This window comes from Stigmatopora argus, chromosome 12 (assembly GCF_051989625.1).
Source record: "Stigmatopora argus isolate UIUO_Sarg chromosome 12, RoL_Sarg_1.0, whole genome shotgun sequence".
NCBI lineage: Eukaryota > Metazoa > Chordata > Actinopteri > Syngnathiformes > Syngnathidae > Stigmatopora > Stigmatopora argus.
In genome coordinates this window covers 13,883,679-13,905,329 of record NC_135398.1, presented here as the reverse complement: position 1 = coordinate 13,905,329, position 21,651 = coordinate 13,883,679, and the positions used below count along the sequence as shown (strand labels likewise).

General features: G+C 38.8%; 1 protein-coding gene across 1 annotated transcript in view; it reads left to right on the top strand.

Moving 5' to 3' along the window:
- LOC144085981 (cysteine-rich secretory protein LCCL domain-containing 1-like) overlaps positions 1-15,762 on the top strand; it is a 17,157-nt gene extending 1,395 nt beyond the window's left edge. The window contains exons 3-16 of the mRNA XM_077615691.1: positions 30-328; positions 1,986-2,104; positions 4,202-4,334; positions 9,281-9,396; positions 10,512-10,612; positions 11,891-12,061; positions 12,154-12,214; positions 12,294-12,360; positions 12,465-12,595; positions 12,672-12,715; positions 12,806-12,878; positions 13,012-13,081; positions 14,347-14,480; positions 14,940-15,762. Coding sequence (XP_077471817.1) covers positions 62-328; positions 1,986-2,104; positions 4,202-4,334; positions 9,281-9,396; positions 10,512-10,612; positions 11,891-12,061; positions 12,154-12,214; positions 12,294-12,360; positions 12,465-12,595; positions 12,672-12,715; positions 12,806-12,878; positions 13,012-13,081; positions 14,347-14,480; positions 14,940-14,991 — 1,539 coding nt within the window. The 5' untranslated portion in view covers positions 30-61 and the 3' untranslated portion in view covers positions 14,992-15,762. The remainder of the gene's footprint in view (positions 1-29; positions 329-1,985; positions 2,105-4,201; positions 4,335-9,280; positions 9,397-10,511; positions 10,613-11,890; positions 12,062-12,153; positions 12,215-12,293; positions 12,361-12,464; positions 12,596-12,671; positions 12,716-12,805; positions 12,879-13,011; positions 13,082-14,346; positions 14,481-14,939) is intronic.
- Positions 15,763-21,651: the final 5,889 nt, after the last annotated feature.

Here is a 21,651-nt window from a genome sequence, read left to right as displayed (position 1 = left end):
ACACTTACCAGAATCCTTTTTTTTAACAGACAAAAACCGCAGCATACGAATTGTACTGAACATGAAGCAGCCGCTTCCTTTCCCAGGATGGTTTAGGGCAGTGATCCTCTGCTTATGTTTGGCACACACTGTCAAATCTGCAGTCCTGACCAACTCTACACGATTGGAGTCCATTCTGGAAAAATACAGGGACAATAATGAAAATTGGTGGGAAGCCAGATCAAGAGGGAAGAGGGCCATCAGTGAAGGGGACATGCACCTCATCGTGGATCTGCACAACAAGTTGCGAGGTCAAGTTCACCCTCCAGCCTCCAACATGGAGTACATGGTCAGTGCATACACTTGTAATTATGTTTGTATTTCTTTGGGCACCTCAAACTGTAGCCTTTTACAATTTTAGTTATTGGGTTCATCTGAAATGTATTTCCTTACCTTAACCCCTGACCCTTTCCCTTATTCTTTCACTGACCTTTTTACCTTTGACCTGCATTGCTTTTTTGATCTGCAGTCTCATAAAACTCCCCTCCCTTCTGGTTTTCCTCCACCTTCAATCATGTTCAAGCTCATCTCCTCTCTCCCCATCCATTTCAACCCACTCCAAACCCTCAGAGACCAATGTTATCTTTTATTTCATCCTCCATCCATCTCATTTGGTTTGCCGCAGTGGTGAATCGATTTCAAGTCAGTCAAACTTTGCGGTTTGAAGTGTAGGCCATGTTAGTGTAAATGTATCTTGTTTACACTAATCCACTGTTTCTTTTGCGAGGGATACTTTTACTGATGATAATGATGTGGCTGGGAAGGGAACTGATGAGGACCAAGTTCTTGGTTTTCTGGTCAACGCGTTCTGCATGAACATCATCGCTACATGGTAGCGCACCTTATGCTGATGAAAAAGCAACTCTGCACAAAACACTGTCTCTTTTACTAAGCTTTTTTCAGACTTCATTCAATTACACCCTTTTTCACCATATTTTAAGTATTAGAATGTAGGTGAGGCATACTACATACCTTGTAAAGAGCCTCGTACTAAATCCTCCGTCCTCGATAGCAGTGGTGGCCGTAGCAGAAGAGAGTAGAAGTTTATTCCTCAAGAATCAAATGCTGTTTGAATCCCCTACAGATTAATTTTGTGTACCACGTGTCTCAGAAATATTGTAACAAGCACTTACTAGTTCAATTATCTCTCATTTTGTGAACCAAAACTTCAAGAAAAAGCTTAGCACAAAACTGCAAACTGATGGCGTAGTGAAACTTCTATGCTTTTTATCCCACCTGTTGTGTTACTTTGAAAGGGGAGTCTTAGTTTTGACCATACCATGACAAAATTGCGAGAATTGTGTGCAGTGTTCGCTGTAACGTTACTGTATAGCAAGGGTGTCAGACTCGGGTTGGTTTGCAGGCCGCATTAACGTCAACTCGATTTTATGTGGGCCGGACCATTTTAGATATAATATTTAGATTTTTTTATTATAAATGGATTAAAAGAACTGGATTAAAAGGCCTGAATGTTCAGTTTTTTTATAGATCTAAAAAAATGTTTATTTTAGCTTTTGTTATATATTTTTAGATTTTACAAAATGATTTTTGAACTAAAAACACAGATAAAATTGATTAAAAAATTACAATTATTGATTTAAAAGGGAGAAACTCAGGAAATTTAATATACATCTATACTCTTCATTTTAATTTGATCCTAAAACAGAAAGTTGGCACTCATGATTTACTTTCTCGGGCCGCACAAACTGATGCGGCGGGCCAGATTTGGCCCCCGAGCCGCCACTTTGACATATGTGCTGTATAGAGTCAATTAATATTTCACATTATTCTTAGGGTTTTTCTTTTTACAATCCATACGTACATACTATCCTTTTTACAAATGATATGGACTAGCGATTACCACTGATTGTTATCTATTTTATTATCTATAACCTTAAAGTCCATTTAGGTGTTTTATTTTAGAATTTTGTTTTCTCCCCCATCAGGTGTGGGATTACGAGTTAGAAAGAAGCGCCGAGCACTGGGCCCATACATGCCGATGGGAACATGGACCGAGCTACATGTTGACTCAAATAGGCCAGAACCTTGGCGCACACTTCGGCAGGTGTGTATGTACAAATCTACCAGATGACAGTAACAAAATTTTAGCAAAAAAACGTCCAACCATCCTAATATATTGTAGACTAAGAATTTAAATGTTTCCAACAGGATTAGAAACAGAGTAACTACTTGATAACTTGATTTTTTCTATAAAGTCCCGATTGTTGGGTCTGGCAGTGGCAGTTTTACACCAGGGCTTTTGTCAGTGGGACACATTTCTTCTATTTTAACCAAACCACGAATGAAGATGTAGATCGGGTTGCTGAAATGTGAATGGGTCCTCTTTTGTCTACTTCAAAATTAAGGGAAAACGGGCATAACACATTGTGGACTTCCTGTGTGTGGCTCCAGTTTTTTGTAACTAGGTATACAATGTCTTGTGTGTCTTGTGTCTGTCTTGCTACTGAAACCAAGAAATTTCCCGAATACGGGATGAAATAAAATTCTAATATAATCTATAAAGTACTACTTCTGCATCATAACAACAGATAACAATGAGGGAGTCATTGAGGTAGAGGTAGACAATGTTGAAAGCTGAAGAATAGAAGAGCACCTCAGAGTACTTGGACACAGTTCTTAAAAAAAAAAAAAAGCAGGCACAGAACAGGAAAGAAGACTTAAAGTTCCTGACAGAGAATAAACTGAGAACCAAATAATAGAAGAATCTGACATGGACCAATCACAGAAAAATTCTGAATTCAACATATATACAAATAATAATTAAAACAATAGCATGAGTAAATATATTAAGGTATTTAGAAAACAGTGTAAACTCTATTTTAAGATGCAGTCACAAAGCAGTCGAAATGAAAAAAATATGCAACACAGTTTTATATTCTAGTAATGCAAACTAATGTTGTCTAGACGCATGCAAGGAACTCAAGATGGCTGGTTTTAGAATTCCTGAAATCAGTCAGCATTATTTGTTAGGACACTCGGACATTTAGGAAGAGTCTGACCAGCAGAGCAACGCATTCGCTTGCAATTCCTCCAGAAATTTTAACTTCTTATATTTTATACCGTGATGTTAACCATATAAATGCATCATTGATGATGTAAACTTCAGCAGTTGAGGTACTTTTCCCCTGGCAGCTGGGGGAAGCCTGACCTTTCTCAGTGCATGCGTACTTAGCAAGACTTTTAACCAGTCTCTTTACCAGTGACATTTCACAATATTGTTATACCGCTTGCTGTCAAAGATTGTTCAGTCAATATGGCTTCGGTGTTATTTCATACAATGCCCCGGCCTTTCAGAAAAGATCTGTAATGTCATGAGCTTTTATTATTACTACTTCTTTTATATGGGAAATGAGACATACCTAATTTGTGTATATGTCAAGAAAGGTAGGTTATTTTTAATTAATGTCAAATCCATCGGGCACAAGTTGAGCTACTTTTCTCTCAGTGTTAATGTGCAACTTCTCTAAAGCAGTGTTTCCCAACCATTATGCCGTGGCACACTGTCATACAATGTAATATTCAGAGAGTTTAATATGAATATAGTAACAAAATTAAAATTGAACTATTACATGGTTAAAATCAAAATATAATGAACGTTAAATTATAGATTAGACTATTTACAAGATTCAAATTGTGAAATGTCATTTTGTTGCTTATTTTTTTCTAACATGAATCGGAAGTTGTTTGGTTTCTAGAGCATCAACTTTTGCTGACGTAAAGTCTGTGTGAGCACAATTTTTTTTCCCGTAATATTAGGAGATTTAAGTAATATTTGGAGAAAACTCATAAAATGATGAAATTACAAACATTATTAATTTTGCATCACTCGAACAGGAAGTTGTTCAGGGTCCGTAGACATCAACTTTTGGTGACATTAGGTCAGTGTGAAAAATTAGATTTTGGAGGTTTATGTGAATCCTGCTGAAAAAACTTTGATGAGAATGGCTATTGTTAATATAGGCGATATAATTTTAAATTAGATGTGCCTTGAGATTTTCTCAATGCAAAAAGTTTGCCACAGCTCAAAAAAGGTTGGTAAACACTGCTCTAAAGGTTGCATTTTTCAAATTACTAATTATAATTAATTAATGATATTATTTGTAATGTGAGACAATGTAATGCACTTTCTCCATCTCCCCAGGGACCGCCCTCCCTCCTACCACGTGCAGGCTTGGTATGATGAAGTGAGGTACTACAGCTATCCTTACTCCCAGGAGTGTAACCCACACTGTCCTTTTAGATGTTCAGGACCTGTTTGCACTCACTACACTCAGGTAATGAGTGCTCTCACATTCACGTGGCTATCAGATTTAGTTCATGTCCTCACTTCAATCCCTTTGGATGACGCAAATTATGGATTCGATCTGGTTAGGAAAATGGTTACCATAGCTGTGAGCGAGTCCTGTTTTTGTTACACTTACAAAAAAAAATACAAACACAAGACAATATAAAAAAAAAATTCTATTCCTATTTAAAATCTTCTATTTATATGAGCAAAAATAATATTGGTTGGTGTAATGCCCGACTCAGACTACACAATTTTGTAGGTCAATCTCAACGTTCAATGTTTCATATTACAATATATGTGGAGTCGTGGGATGTGTCTAGGAATGGTTGAGTGGCCCCGGTACTCGGACGTTTTGTCGAAAGACGTTTGGTCCCCGGACGTTTGGTCCCCGGACGTTTGGTCCCCGGACGTTTGGTCCCCGGACGTTTGGTCCCCGGACGTTTGGTCCCCGGACGTTTGGTCCCCGGACGTTTGGTCCCCGGACGTTTGGTCGACCGGACGTTTGATAGAACGGACGTTTGGTAGAACAGACGTTTGGTCGCCGGGTTCGCGAGTCCTGACGTTTGAGTCAAGAGACTTTCATTTGTTTAACCCTAACCCTATTCACTCAATGTTAAATAAGTCATTAAATCCCTATTCACCCAATGTTAAAATCTATCAATTGCATGCGAACCCGTTCTACCAAAGGTCCGTTCTACCAAACGTCCGTTCCACCAAACGTCCGGTCGACCAAACGTCCGGGGACCAAACGTCCTGGGACCAAACATCTTTCGACGAAACGTCCGGTCACGAGTGGCCACACTACCAGACTAGAGACTGCCTTATCATTATAAATTACTGTGAAAAGCGTGATCCCATCCTATACCTACTTCGGTTTTCTTTTTACATACATCTTTAAGTTAGTCATTAGGCAACCTAATGGAGTGTTCTTTTTAGATTAAAGTTTTATGCAGTTCAAACCAAAGTGACACAATGAGTTATCTGTAAAATTATAAAATGAGGAATATACTGTAGGATGCCATGATACATTTGAAACAAAGACCCAACACAAATATGTTATTCCATTTCGTCCTGATTTTGTTATAACAGTCAAGTTGCTTAACACAAGTAGTGCATTGGATTGGATAAAATCACAACAAAACCAGTACATTAATTGTTCTCAGCATGACTATTTCAAGTGAATAAAGCCCCTGAAATTGAAATTATCCATTTTAATAAGAACTAGTGCAAAGAAATTGACGATATAACAAATATACCTGGTATATTAGCCTTTTTTTACCCTACGTATTGAGTAATGGCGCCGTCACGTTCCACGCTCATGAAATTTTCTAACATCTGGGACCTTCCATTGAGTATGTCTAGTTTCACCAAAACATCATTATTGCGCAGTTTCATGTTTAGCTCTCTCTTTATTCATTCATGGAGCCTAACCCAGATGACTTCGGGCAAAAGGCAGACTACACCCTAGACTGGTCGCCAGTCAGCCGTAGGGTACACAGAGAGACAAACGACCATCCGCACTCACAATCATACCGCCACCAGCGGGAATCGAGGCCAAGCCAGCTCGCACCGAAGTCAGGCGAGTGAACCGCTATACTACGAGGCAGCCTCTGTCACTATGCTTTCATCTATTAGACCACTCTCCATTTTGTTGTTTTGTGATCGTGAGTCCCATCACATCTTCCACTCGTAGCCACAAGTCGAAGCGTTGGGATATTGGAATGTGTACAGACGCTCCCCTACTTACGAACATTCAACTTACGAACAACGGTACATACGAACATGTCTGCAAATTGCGTTTAAGTCCAAAAATGTTCGCAAGTCCAATTTTGTATTTCGCGTCTTTTTCGGAGTAGTACTTCTTTCCGCCGCTAATACCGACGCCTGGCGCTGTGAGAGCTCAGCTCACCCAGCATCTACCTTCTTCGTTGCAATGCGGAAGTGCGTGAATGTATCTCCAGTGTGCAAAGAACCTTTTTCATTTGTATCATTAAATATCTCATGCATCCAATATTGAATATGGTTGGTAAAAAGCTAAAGGCTTCTATTGAGGGAGTTGCAAGGAAGAGGAAAGCCATTTCATTTGAAACGAGTGGCAATAATAACGAAGCTTGATGCGCGTCAGAAAGTGGTGAGCGTTGCACATTCAGTACCATTTATAAACAGAAAGATCGAGCAGCAGGACCCAAATATTGAACGTTGCACAAAGTTTGCAAATCAATTGAATGATGCCATACAGTGCTACTGCATCATTTATGATGAAAAAAAGAAGAAAACTGTGCAATCGTCATTAGGTCGCTTCTTTTGGCCAGTTTCTAATACATAAATCTATCTCTCTCTCTACAGTACTGTACATATTCTCTCCATTTTATTAAATTTTTTTTTTTCAGTACAAACCAATGCGTGTTACTTATACAAGCCTTAAACATACAAATGCACTTATATAAACCTTCAATATACTTATATAGGCCTTAAACATAAATTATAATACAAAATATAGCACTAAATCAACTTACAAACAAATTCAACTTATGAACAATCGCTCGGAACCAATTGCGTTCGTAAGTTGAGGAGTGTCTGTATATTGTATTTCTATTGAGGTGCCAATTCAATTCAAGATAGTATTAGTAAACTAAAAATAACACTCGTAAATGGACGCTTTGGTCCTTTATGTTGTTTAATACATGTTGACATCAAAATCGATTTATGTGTTCCCGATCCTGCTAATTCTTATTATATTCGATAGTGTTCCAATAATGGGATTAATAAAAGTTTGACTACCATTCCATAGGAGTCCCGCGGGGTGCCTCAACCGCAGCCGTTTTCTTGCCAAATCATCAATATTGTATTTTGATGTTTTTGTGCATACATAATTGCTTACACAATTTAGATGTTGAAAGGCATTATAAAATAAAATTATTCATTCATTCATTCATTTTATGAACCACTTATCATCACAGGGGTGCTGGAGCTTATCCCAGCTAACTACAGGCACCAGGCGGGGAACACCCTGAATCGGTGGCCAGCCATTCGCAGGGCATAAGGAGACGGATAACCATTCACACACACAGACACACACACACACACACACACACACACACACACACACACACACTCATAACTCGGGGCAAAGTGTCCAAGCAGCCCACCATGAATGTTTTTGGAATGTGGGAAAAATTCGGAGTACTCAAGGAAAACCAACGCATTCCCTGGCAGAAGATGCAAACTCCACGAAATATAAGAATGATAGTTTATATCGATGCACATTTGACCTGTGATTGGGAGGCATGGTGGCTGTGCACATGCTCAGGTTCACTCTCTCTCTCTCATTTTCTGAACCGCTTTATCCTCATTAGGGTTGCGGGGGATGCTGGAGCCAATCCCAGCTTTCTCCGGGCCAGAGGCGGGGGACACCCTGAATCGGTGGCCAGCCGATCACACAGCACAAGGAGACGGACAACCATGCACACTCACACCCATACCTAGTTGCAATTTAGAGTGTCCAATCAGCCAACCATCCATGTTTTTTGAATGTGGGAGCAAACCGGAGTACCTGGAGAGAACCCACGCAGGCCCGGCGAGACCATGCAAACTCCACACAGATGGACATGACCTGGATTTGAACCCAGGACCCCAGAGCTGTGAGGCCGACGCGCTAACCACTTGCTCCACCGGGCCGTGCTCAGGCGCGTTTCAGAGCAAAATTCAATGGGGGGAGCTAAAATCGCTAACCCATCCATTCTCTCAGTATAACCTGATGGTCCAGTGGTTCTCTCACCTATCTTCGTGTGACTTGCGTTGTGATCCTGGATGCGGATGGCTGTCTCCCTGATGTGTGTCCTGCGACTGACTGGCGACCAGTTTAGGGTGTAATCTGCCGTTCAGCCGAGGTCAGCTGTGACAGGCTCCAGCGAACCGTGACCCTAAGTGGTTTTAATAATGAAGGAATGAATGAATTATACAAAGAAGCTAGAGTTAGAAAGAGAGATTATACCATCCACAAAGTGACACGATCTGTTAATATTCAGCTACACGAAGAACATGTCACATTGTCCGGCACAACAAGCAGAGATCCTGATACGTCAGTCTCATTGTAATTTAGCCAAAAGGTGTCGAGAAATCACATCGAAAGTCGAGAATATGTCACACTACATGAAGCATTGGAACTCCCCCACCAATCTACGTTTCTCCATGATATTTCTGTCAGGCCAAAATCGGCTGAAATCGTGTGTAGTCTGAGCTGGGCATAAATGTAACGTGAACATTTGTGAGCATGATTTATTTAGCTAACTTCTGACTTTTTCTGTGAGGTCTTATCTATTTTTTCCCGCTTATTTCTCTGTGCTCTCTAATTTCCAACCCCTGCTACCAACCAGTGATCCTCCTTTGCAGCAAAAGAGAAAAATGCTTTCTAAATGGGGTAGCTACTCAAGGGCTTTTATTTATTTTGGCTGACTAAATGTCTTTTCAGCTCTATACCGGGAGTCTAAACAAAACAGTAGACTGTGCCGCTTCAAGAGTCCAGGACGCATATATATATATATATATATGAAATATTCAGAAATTAGACCCATATGTGATGAAATCCATGTGATACATTAATTGTGTCCTGTAAACTGTGATCAGTAAAGTGACAGCAAGATTATGTATAGATAATATACAAGTACATATACATTCCCAACTGTCTGGTAATGTTAGATAATTGATTAGATTAGATGAGATAACTTTATTCATCCCGAATTTGGGAAATTCACTGTCGCAGTAGCAAGAGGGTGAGAACACAGACACAGGAAAAGACATTTTAGACATAAATAAATAGGTAACAAATAAGTAAATAAATAAATAAGCCTGTTGCAGGATATGATGGTTTCATTGATTACAGATCAGCACTACTGCTGACATTTGCATTATTAATATGTGTTTTTTTTCCAGTTGGTTTGGGCCACAAGCAATCGTATTGGATGTGCCATTAATGTGTGTTACAACATGAACGTGTGGGGAATGATCTGGGCTAAAGCTGTCTATCTCGTCTGCAACTACTCTCCACCGTAGGTTTTCCCCTTTTAAAATAAGATTTAAAAAGATTTAACATTAACATTATTACACCAAATTCATTCCAGAATTAAAGAAGGCTTGGGCCTCAAAGTTCATTAAAATTCATTTACTTTCCCGGTTTTCTGCTACACATTCGTCAGCAATTGGTAATAAAATATGTGCAGGTTGATTATCTTAATTTACAGATCAATGGTAAAAAAAAATGAAAAAAACGGTATATATTCCATTATTTAAGTACGTAGTATTTAATGACCTGGTATTATCTCAGTCACAGAGTTGCAAATCAATGCTAATGTTGGATTTTTCTCAGGAGAACACCTGTTACCATTTGCTAAGAGCAAAATTTTACTGAGGTAAATAATTGGAGGGAAGATAAATCTTATTCTGATCTTATTAATTGGGTATCATGAGGTAGAGTGAGTGAAATTCAATTTGGCTGTTGAGGCAATTACATTCAGGGGGGAACTCCTGAATGGTATTTCGTATATGTATTTAAAATTAAAACTATTTTTCAAACATTTTTTTCTTCATATTCAGTCATAAGTAACAATGCGCCAAAAATTCACTTGATGAAATGTGACTAAAAATTTGGTTTCTCTTTGAGCCCTAAAACACTATTTTCACTGGAATTACATTTAGGTTAACTGTAAAGTTGTGTTAATGCAGGCCAATAACTCAGTAGTGTGCATGTTATCCTCTTGTTGCTAAAGAGGTAACATGTTTGGTTAATGAGTGTGTTTGCGTAACCCAGCAATTAGTACTTACAGTAAAAGAGCATACAAACATTTTTACTCTCCAGTAAGTCAAGTTAAACATTTAATTTGGTGTGAAATTTGATTTCATCTTGTGATTGTTGAAATGTCAGCACCAGATAAATATTATACATCATCATTTTTAAATTAAAACATATTTTAAATAATTGCACTACATGTTTTACTTTATTTTGTTTGTAGATTATCTAACATGTGAAGGATGCTATGTAAAATGTCCAACAATTCTGAAGTAATCATAATTACTCTTCACAACGCAAAATCCATTTATTATTTCCATTTTTGCTGGAGCACACACATTTTCTCAAAGGTTTTGAATGTTTCTTTTTTTATTTTAGAGGAAACTGGTGGGGTCACGCTCCCTATAAGTATGGCGCACCGTGCTCTGCTTGTCCAGCCAGTTATGCTGGAGGATGCAGGGAAAATCTCTGCTACAAAGGTGTGTTACAGGGATGGATATTTCCTTATAAAACACTAAAAAGTTCTATGGGCATTTTCTCTGTACGTAAATACATAGTAAATAGTTTGCATCAAACTCCCTAATCACATAAATTAATTAAATGTGTTGTTATTTTTAAAATAGTGGTTAGCGCGTCGGCCTTACAGTTACTTCTGGGATCCCGGGTTCGAATCTAGGTCGGTCCTCCTGTGTGGAGTTTGCATGTTCTCCCTGGGCCTGCGTGGGTTTCCTCTGGGTACTCCGTTTTTCTCCCACATTCCAAAAACATGCACGGTAGGCGGGTTGGACACTCTAAATTGCCCCTAGGTATGAGCGTGGGTATGAATTGTTGTCCGTCTCCTTGTGCCCTGCGATCGGCTGGCCACCGATTCAGGGTGTGTCCCCCCGCCTCTGGCCCGAAGACAGCTGGGATTGGCTCCAGCACCCCCTGCGACCCTAATGAGGATAAAGCGGTTCAGAAAATGATAATCGGACATAGGCCCTGTCGTCATCATCGACAACAAAAGCCTAATTGTCATCACACCCAGAAACTGCGTATGACGAAATTGATAGTGCTTCTCCATAAGGTGCGTCTTCTCGGCAAAAGACCTAATAAGTGATAGTTTCGGACTCGTAATTTGGCATTCTGCCGTTATGGATACAATGCATCCCCCCCCGAGCGGATCAATTACCTCTCACTGTCTTTCACTTACCTTCAGTCAGCCACTAGGAGGCAGATCACCACCCAAAGATCTTTTCATGTTACCTCACCCCAAAGTTATTACACAGAAGGGATTGTGTGTTGTGTTACCGCAAGTTTAGAGTTCTGATGGATGTGGGGAAAAAAACGTCCTTAAGCCTATTTGTCCGTACTTTGTGGGACCTATAGCGTCAAAATGAGATGAGATGAGATCTTTAAACACTAAGAAAAGTCAAGTTTGGATTTTTGCAGAGTGTAAAGGAGGACTGGTGTACTAGTCATTTGGGATAGGCCCCAGCACTGCTTGCGAGGATAAGCAGTTCATAAAACGGATGAATGAATATTTTTACTGACGTGGTTTCACACATGGACACACGTTATTTGATGGAAGTGCCCAAGTTTTATTTGAGTTGGATTAAAAGATGCCCACAAAATTACGATGCCAAAACACGGTCTAAAATGCCACTTCAACTGGTGGATATAAATTCTGGCCTCGATTGAATAAAAATAGGGGCTAATAACTAACAATTTGACTGAAGTGACAAAAGTTCCACATAACATGGAAAGTCTGTTTCCAGATGGAGGCATTGACAGGCAACCTGCTCCAGAGACTGAGGAAACCAATTACATTGAACCAGAGCCCGATGCAATAAGAGAGGAGGAACCCCAACCCAGGGCCCAAACTCCAAACCCTGCACAACCCACAGAGATTCCAGAAAGAAAACGAGTCGTAAGCACTGAGCAGATGTGTAAGCAATCAATCAAGTGACAGAAAGACAGTTATGAACTCATTCTAGCAGATGTTAGCCTAATTGTAACTCACGGCCATTTGTTACGACAGCCCAACAGATGGACTGTGACACAAAGCTGAGGGATCGGTGCAAAGGAACGACATGTAACAGGTACAGGCATCGGAACCTGCAATAAATTTACTGCTGATCAGTAAGCAATATTGGTGACAGCTTTTGATTCTACCCATAGGTATGAGTGTCCACCTGGCTGCTTTGAGATATACGGAAAAGTAGTGGGGACTACGTCTTACGACATGGTAAATGAACACCAAAAATGATGCATACATTTTTTTTGTAGCACTGGCATGTACATACTGATTTCTAATGTTGCGGGACTCGTTTGTTTTGCAAACTATCACAGCAATCCAGTGTGTGTGGAGCCGCATTGCATGCTGGTATTATCGACAATGATGGAGGATGGTTAGATGTGACCCGACTGGGTCGAAAACAACGATTCACCAAATCATATAAGAATGGCATTCAATCAATAGGGTATGTTTCTGTATAAAAATCAAATTGCTTGTTTTCTCTGGTGTTGCCATGCAATGAATTTTCTTTCATGTCATAGTAAGAACAGAAGTGCAAATTCCTTTAAAGTACAGACTGTGCCTGGTAGGAATCCTAGATTACATGTATTTTAAATAACAATGTTCTCTAGAACAACTTCTGATGAGGGCATTTTGCCGTGTATTTTTCTTCCAGTCAAGGCTGTAGCTTGTGACACCACAGTCGCACTGTTCTGTCCCTTTAAAAAGCCAGTGCGACATTGTCCAAGGTAACCGAACTATTCTTTTTTTTAACCTTGAAATGATGTTTCAGTTAAATCTGGCCGAGAGGCGGCGGGTGTTACTATGAACATGGCTATTGTGAAAAGATGCCGTGATTGTGATCTCTGGATTTTTCTTTAGGTTGTATTGTCCTAAAAACTGTCTGCATGGGAGTCAGGCCAGAGTCATTGGGAGTAAATATTACGCTGATGTAAGTTTTTATCATTCTTTTTATGGTATTGGCTGGGCTATATTTTAGAATTAGAATACCCAAGGTCAAATAATCTGAGGCTGGTAAAACATCCATTTCTTCCGATTTTACATTACAAAGGATGTTGTATTATACTTTTCATTTGAAAGAATTTCATTTTCTGAAGTTTACTCAGTGGCGGGCCGTCAGGGCCTTCAAGGCCCTCTCTGCTGGCCTAAGAAATATCTGAATCATATATTATATTTTGTCCATCAATACTTATTAAATAATTCCAAATTGTCTGTTAGCTTCCTTTCATTGCTTTTACCTGCTTCCAGATGTATGTTTTCATATTGAAGCATTTAAACAATCACATTTCAGCCATTATTTGTTGCCAGGGTCAGAAATCTGCCTCAAGGCCGTCACAATCAGTTCTGCAGGCTCTGCTGCAAGCGTCGATAAGACTGTTGCTTTAACCAATCAGATTTTGAGTTGGCAACACCACAATGCCTTGTCGCAGGCGTAGGGATACGTCATTGCCTTGTCGCAGGCGTAGGAATACGTCATTGCCTTGTCGCAGGCGTGGGGATGTCATTGCCTTGTCGCAGGCGTAGGGATACGTCATTTCCTTCTCGCAGGCGTAGTGATACGTCATCACTTTCACCAACTATGATTGGCTAGTGATTAGCCAGAGCTACCAAACTGTATCTTTAGCGAGCTGCACAAGCAAATATTTTGTCGTGTTGATTTAAAGCCATTTTCAAGACGGACTACCAGAAATACGACAGGACAGGCTCGACTTTCAGCGTTAGCTTTGATGGTGATAGAAAAGGAAGAAAGAAAGGAGGATGGATATTGTGTACAGTTAAAAAGGTTTTTTTGGTAGTGAAATATAGCTATATTCCCAAATAATATTTCAACTGTGGGCCCGGTTCTGATATCTGAAAAGCTCCAGTGTTTGTATTTAATCACTAGATGCTGGTAAGAAGTGGATTTGACCCCATTTTAGTGCAATTTTTGCCGTTTCGCTATTGACGTCCATTGCTGTCTTTTCCCGGGGAAATCACCCCCCTGGCCCGGTTGTAATGTCTGAAAAGCTCCAGTATTTGTATTTAATCAATAAATGCTGCTAGGAAGTGGATTTTACCCCATTTTAGTGCAATTTTTGCCGTTTCGCGTATGGACGTATAAGGACGTATCGATGAAAATCGGACCGCCACTGAGTTTACTGTATTGAGAAACAATGCGGAGCATTTGTTTGAAATATATTTCCCTAATATCATTAGAAATCAAGCATCTGCCGAGCAGCCCTTCATGCAGGAGTTATCCAAAATGAATCTGGAGGTTACATTGATGTCATGCCAGTGGACCGCAGGAGGCAGTATAGCGGCAACTATCAAAATGGCATCACTTCAGAAAGGTAGTATGTACAGAATACTCAAGCAACGATTTAACAGAACACAGTAAAATATAGCTACTGCTGTATGCTTTTGTGTAAGTGTATTTCTGTTCTTTCTATTCATCTACCTGAAAACTATGCCACATCCAAAACCAAATGAGGTAAAATTGATACTAAAGTATAATTTCTTAAAATTTAATCTAATTAAAAATAAGTGAATATTAAAAAAACAAACAAAAAATGATCAGTGTTTGAAAAAAATTAGTGAAAAATAATTTGATTTTATTCAAATGTAGTATGTTTTCATTTAGATTTTACTCAATATCCCTGCATCAAAATCATTTATATAATTTCTATATTTGTACACACTATTAGCTATTTGGCAGAAAAATTCTTCACTGCCAGCATGTATTTATTCAAGTTGATTGACAGCTGTAAAGCATAATGAAATAACTTCTATCCTTCCCTTGGTTTTTACAGCTTACTAAACCCGATGGGAGGAAAAGCCTTTCGAGTTTTTGCTGTTATCTGAAATACAAAAAGGACAATCTCCTTATACAGCTTTCCACCAACAAAAATGATTGCATTCGTCAACCATTGATCCCAAAGGTGCACCCAAACTGAAATGAACTGAACTAAAATATTTGTGTTTTATAACCTGGCCGAATATGTTTATTACATCTGAAGACTAAAGTCAAGCACAAGGAAAACATAGCAACCTGTTTTGATTTTTCATACCGCATCCTACCCACTTAGTTCCTTAAAAATGTGCTTTGATTACAAAAGGCCCCACACACACAAAGTCCAGCTCTTCAAATATCTGCTGTACCCTGCTATGAAAGGTAGCTGCAATTGGTCCGTTTCCCAAGGAGAGGAATTATGCACTGTTGGCTACTGTCATTTTAAAAAATGCATCTGAAGTAAGCGAATCAATGTCAAAACCGTTTTTTCATGTATGCATTTTAAGTTAAACTCCATAGATGTCGCAGATGTCCACAAACATCTGGTGTTGTGTCATAAGGGAATTATTTTGTGGCTATAGAAAGGGAATCTAAAATACAGGTACATTCATTTTCATCCTTAATTTCTTTTGAGAATATGTTGCTACGATACAGAACGTATGAAATAACATTTGTATATTTTTGTACATACTTCAAAATGCTGTAAATACTAACCATCTTTACCATGGGAGATTAATTTTGTAATCATCATTTATTGTTCCCAAACATTTCCACCTTAACTTCAGCGTTGAATAGCAAGAAAGACACAACACATATATAGAATATTTTTATTAAATATCTAATGAATATTACAATATATCATATATTCTATTTAATATCTAATATATAAATAGAAAATGAAAGAAATACTTTTTTTTAATCATTTGTTGTCTGGAAGAGCAATTTTAGTACAGTAGACACGCATTACTATTTGATTTTTGTTTGTCTGCTATATGATTGATATATTTAACTCAAATTGCTGATTCATCCAACTACATAATGGCATATCATGAAAATCATCTGGCGTCCCAAACTTTTTAAACCACTGTATGTCTATATATAAACATATATATATATATATATATATATATATATATATATATATATATATATATATATATATATATATATATATATATATATATGTATATATATATATATATATACATATATATCTCAATTGACTCCTGGCTGGCCAGGCATGTAAATTACTTGCAGAGAAATTTTTTTAAAAAAAAATAAAATAAATAAATATATATATATATATATATATATATATATATATATATATATATATATAAAAATTTGTTTGTTCGTTTTTCTCCAGCATTGTGTCAGCTTGTATTTGGTCGTACCCAATGCAAACCAGGGGTTCGATGTTTTATTGAATTTTTTTATTATTATTACCTTCAACTCTTTTCATTATTTTTATATGAACAATTTAGATTTTTCCAAACAAATCCGTAGATATCACTATAAGTTTTATTAATCATACTGAACCTGTGCACTTATTTTTAACCGGAGGCCACGTGAAATTATTTTATTGTGATTGAGGGCCAGACCCGCATTAACTTGAATTTATGTCAATTGTTTTTCATTATTAATTATTTTTAATTCTTGGGAAAGAAAAACTGTTGATGTTTTTTTGAATGATCTGTGACTTATTAGTCACATGAATACATCTATGTCATGAAGTTCATTCCAATTTTCTTGCAAAAATGTAATAAACTGTGTTAAAATTGTCTTTACTGATTTAGTTACAACATACATAGTTCTGAGATCGACAGTTGTGGTTGTCTGTCTCCTTGTGTCCTGTGATATGATGACAACCAATTCAGAGCCTCTTACCCGCCTACTGCCCATAGTTGGCTGGGATAGGCTGCAGCAACCCCTGCGACCCTTGTTTGAATGATTGAAACATGAAGTAGTTTAACATTTTAAAAGCAGTTGGTACATATTTGTTAATCACACAAAAATGAATGCTCAAAATTTTTCTGGTGAATAGTCTTCCGAATTTTATCCGTGATTTAACTTTTGATAAAAAAAAATCTTATATATGTATCTTGATACTGTTTGTACCTGTAGTTCTGCCAAGTCTTTTGACCATCCCAATAAAACCTGGCAGTAGTTGATCTGTTCCACCCAGAAAATTAAAAAGAACAAACGTTCAAATGTCAAAATTCATATAAACACGGACAGAAAACAATTTAAAAATGAATTGTGTAAATACAATACAGCCTTTTCGATCTCCATGGGCTGGTGAGAACATAAGAGCATCACTTTCACGGAACCCCACGGCGACAACTCTGACTCTAATGGATAGATGGAACCCAACAGCAAATTTGGCCAAACTCGGATTCAGAAGATGAGGACTTTGACCAATTTGTAGATGTTTTAATGCTTTGACTTATATTAACGTGAGTACACATAATGTCATTAAAGCCCAATCAAACTCAGTTCTGCTCCTGCTGCCATTTTTTAGCATGAATGCTATCATATATTTCATTCTAGCATGACCATATGTCACGCCCATTGAGCAGGAGCACCTTGTGTATGGACTAAATACAGAAATTGCACCCGCAACTGAGACAGCGCCCTTTAAGTCAGTCCGCCCTATAGGTGTGAAAATACGGTACAGTAATACTACTTCGACATACGAGTGCCCCAACATATGAGCAATTTGAGATATGAGTACAATTTCGCACAAATATTTATCTTGAGATACGAGACAAATTTTGATATACCAGTAAAATTTCGGGCAAATATTTATCTTGAGATACGAGACAAATTTTGATATACGAGCATACAGCGGACGCGAGAGGCTGCTCATAAGAACATCATGGGCACTAGTCTTTCTGGTCGCAACTCCCTCGTGTAATGTCTCTACGAGCACTGGGGTTGCTCGATAATACGAGAGAAGCATATACCACTTCTCGTTGGCAAGTGGTCGTGCGTTATCCTATTGTGAGGACATTTGTGTGCATCATTTTCGGAATATTTTGAAGGGAAGACAAAAGCAAACAACCCTCGATAGGTTGCATCTGAAAGTCAGGGTGGAGGTGGGGCAAATAGAGCCAACCCGGGAGAAGAAATGTATCAAAATTTAAAACAAAATTAGAATTAAGTTTAGTGTAAGGTTAGGTTGAATTTATTTTTGAGTGTGTCTGCATTGTAATCCAAGTTCATTTAAATTTGCTTATGTTATGTTACGAGCGTGTTGCCGTGCAAAAAGTCTCCCCCCCCCCTCTCTCTGTCCCTCTCTCTCTCCCCTCCATGAAATCCGTCTAATTTTAACACTATTAAAAACATTTTAGTCCTATTAAACCACTAGTTATTTGTTACTTTGTTAATAGATGGCGATTAGAACAAATAAAAATGTTTTTCCAATCCAATATCCTGTTTTTGGTGTTTTGTTTTTCAGAAGGTTGGAACGAATTAATTAGTTTTTAGTTCATTTCTATGGGAAACGTTCATTTGAGTAATGAGTAAATCGACATACGAGCTCAGTCCCGGAACGAATTAAGCTCGTATCTCGAGGTACCACTGTATATCATATTGTGTGAATAACATGTATAAGTTGAACCTCCAGCCAAACGATATAAAAATGGCAACTTATAGTCCGTAAAATAGTGTACATAGCACATTAAAAAATCTAGTAACTATTAGTTGATGTCAACAGGGCTTCAACCATGTCTCCGTGAAGAATGAAAGGAAAGCATTGGAGTGTCAAAATTCACAGGTGTGTGTTACAGAGGTGGCCATTGGTACGAGACTCCTGAAAACAAGTTTAGTGTCTTTATGGTCAACAGCTAGTCATGAAACAGTGAGTCAACCAACATTCAAGTCAAACACAACTTGCAGGTTTTTGAGGATTGTTTGCTGGACACAGTGAGATTTAAAAAAATAATTAACTCACACCTATGGACAATATTTGGATTACTCAAGCCTCTCATGCATGTTTTTGGGACATCAGCGGAAACCAGAGTACCTGGAGAAAACATATGCAACACGTGGAGAACATGCAAATACACAGGAGAGCCAAGAACTCTTGATCTCAGAATTTGTGATGCAGACGTGCTGCCATGACAAATACAGTGATTTTTTTTTAAATGCTCTTTTTATGAAGAGGTTGTTGCTCTTGTACAACCTTAAACAGAATATCAATACATTTTACCTTACTATCAACTTAAACCTGAACCGTGACCGGACCTTTCGTCGAAAGACGTTTGGTCCCCGGACGTTTGGTCGACCGGACGTTTGGTCGACCGGACGTTTGGTCGACCGGACGTTTGGTCGACCGGACGTTTGGTCGACCGGACGTTTGGTCGACCGGACGTTTGGTCGACCGGACGTTTGGTCGACCGGACGTTTGGTCGACCGGACGTTTGGTCGACCGGACGTTTGGTCGACCGGACGTTTGATCGACCGGACGTTTGGTCGCCGGGTTCGCTCGGACGTTTACTCTTGATATTTTGATATTAGATATTTAGATATTAAACTCACTCTCTCTCGTGATTATAATTTTGAGAGCTGGTTTCAACAGTAACCGGCGACCAAACGTCCGTTCTACCAAACGTCCGTTCTACCAAACGTCCATTCTACCAAACGTCCGTTCTACCAAACGTCCGTTCTACCAAACGTCCGTTCTACCAAACGTCCGTTCTACCAAACGTCCGTTCTACCAAACGTCCGTTCTACCAAACGTCCGTTCTACCAAACGTCCGTTCTACCAAACGTCCGTTCTACCAAACGTCCGGGGACCAAACGTCTTTCGACGAAACGTCCGAGTACCGAACCCTAATAGTACATATTTACTTGTACATACACTGAAAGACGTTATGTGGTGAGTCTGGTAACTGAAAAATGCTAAATCATGTCAGAAGGACTGTACTTTCAGGAAATCAGTTGCCCTCCTAGGAATTCTGGGCCTTTTGACAAGAAAGGAGACTTAGCTCCTTGACCTTGATTTATTTGAACTTACACAACATAGCCAGACATCTTTGAAAAGGCCCCAAATGAGTTTGTTAGCCACACTACTCAGCAAACTGAAACATACATTGAATACGTCAGTAAATCTGTGGCACAGTCAAAAATACTTGACCTCAAACCAAACTTAACTATATTTTATAATCATAGCCCTAACTGTCATCTCATGATCCCTTAAATATTGGTAGTTACAGGCCCACAAGATTTAAATGCATTGAAATTTCAGGAGGCTTTTCATAGCATTTGACTATATACTATAAACCTGGCTGTTATTTTTTGTTGTTTTAACATGCTCCTGTGTTGCCGGTTATAGCTATGAAATGTTTTTGATTGTGCGTGTCGGAGTAACATAGCAATTACTGGGGGTGTTGAAATATGTTTGAAATTTGAGCACAGCTGGACATGGCTGACACACACTAAAAGGCCATGTGTGTGTGTGAGCACTTTTGTAGATGAGTGTGTAGTTCTACGTGTGTCTGGCATCTGTAAACGTTGGGCGTTTCTAAATATGAGTTGCACAGCAATTCTCACGCTTTATAACTGGCTCCTGAGGCGGTCAACTCCTGGGTGGACACCATGTATGCGGGCTATCTGTGGGCTACTATTGTTTGTGCGTGTGTGTGTGTGTGTGTGTGTGTGTGTGTGTGTGTGTGTGTGTGTGTGTGTGTGTGTGTGTGTGTGTGTGTGTGTGTGTGTGTGTGTGTGTGTGTGTGTGTGTGTGTGTGTGTGTGTTCGCATCGAGTGGTGCGTGTGGTACAACATCCCCTCAGGGTTCCACTACTCATAAAATTGGACAATGTTTTTTTTAACATAGTTGACAGCTGTGTTTTGGTTGGGAAACATGGTAATCATCTCAGTTGGTTTTTCTCTCGGGTTAAACTTATTTATAACCATTTCAATGTACTTTCTTAAAGTACAAAGCAGAACAGAAAAATACTAAAAAGTAAAACGTCATGATTTTTTTTCAATTCAAATTTATGCCGGAACTTATTTTTACTACCTTTTTCAATTACTTTCAGGAGGTCAATTCAAGAGCATGCTATAAAAGTCAGCTTCCACTATATGTGCAAAGACAAACTTCTGTGCTGACTTTGTACTGCATATCAGGAACTGTTGTAATTAAAAATGTTAGAAATTTTCACTCACACTCGCAGATTGCAAAATTATTTTCTATCATGGCCTTTTTTCAATATTAACATATGTTATGTAACATTCATTGCGTTTTCCATTGCTGAAATAGAAGTTGCTGGAATACTGTGTCAAAAGCTTTTCCAAATGCATCATCACCGTTACAGAGGATGTAGAAGACAGTTCATTTGAAATCTTTTAATCAACGTATTCCTGGCGAAAAAAGTAACTCACAGCAGTTTAGACGGCGAAGAGTAGCGCTAGGTTGGATTTCTTGAGGTAAAGACTGGCAAAGACAGTAACTGGTTGTGCGACAAAAATAATTATACAAAACCACTTCAAATGCAAATGTCTCATCTCATCTCATTTTCTGAACCACAAACAACCATTCACGCTCACACTCATACCTAGGGGCAATTTAGAGTGTCCAATCAGCTTACCGTGCATGTCTTTGGAATGTGGGAGGAAACCGGAGTACCCAGAGAAAACCCACGCAAGCCCGGGGAGAACATGCAAACTCCACACATGTGGACCGACCTGGATTTGAATACAGGTCCACTACTGTGAGGCCAACGCGC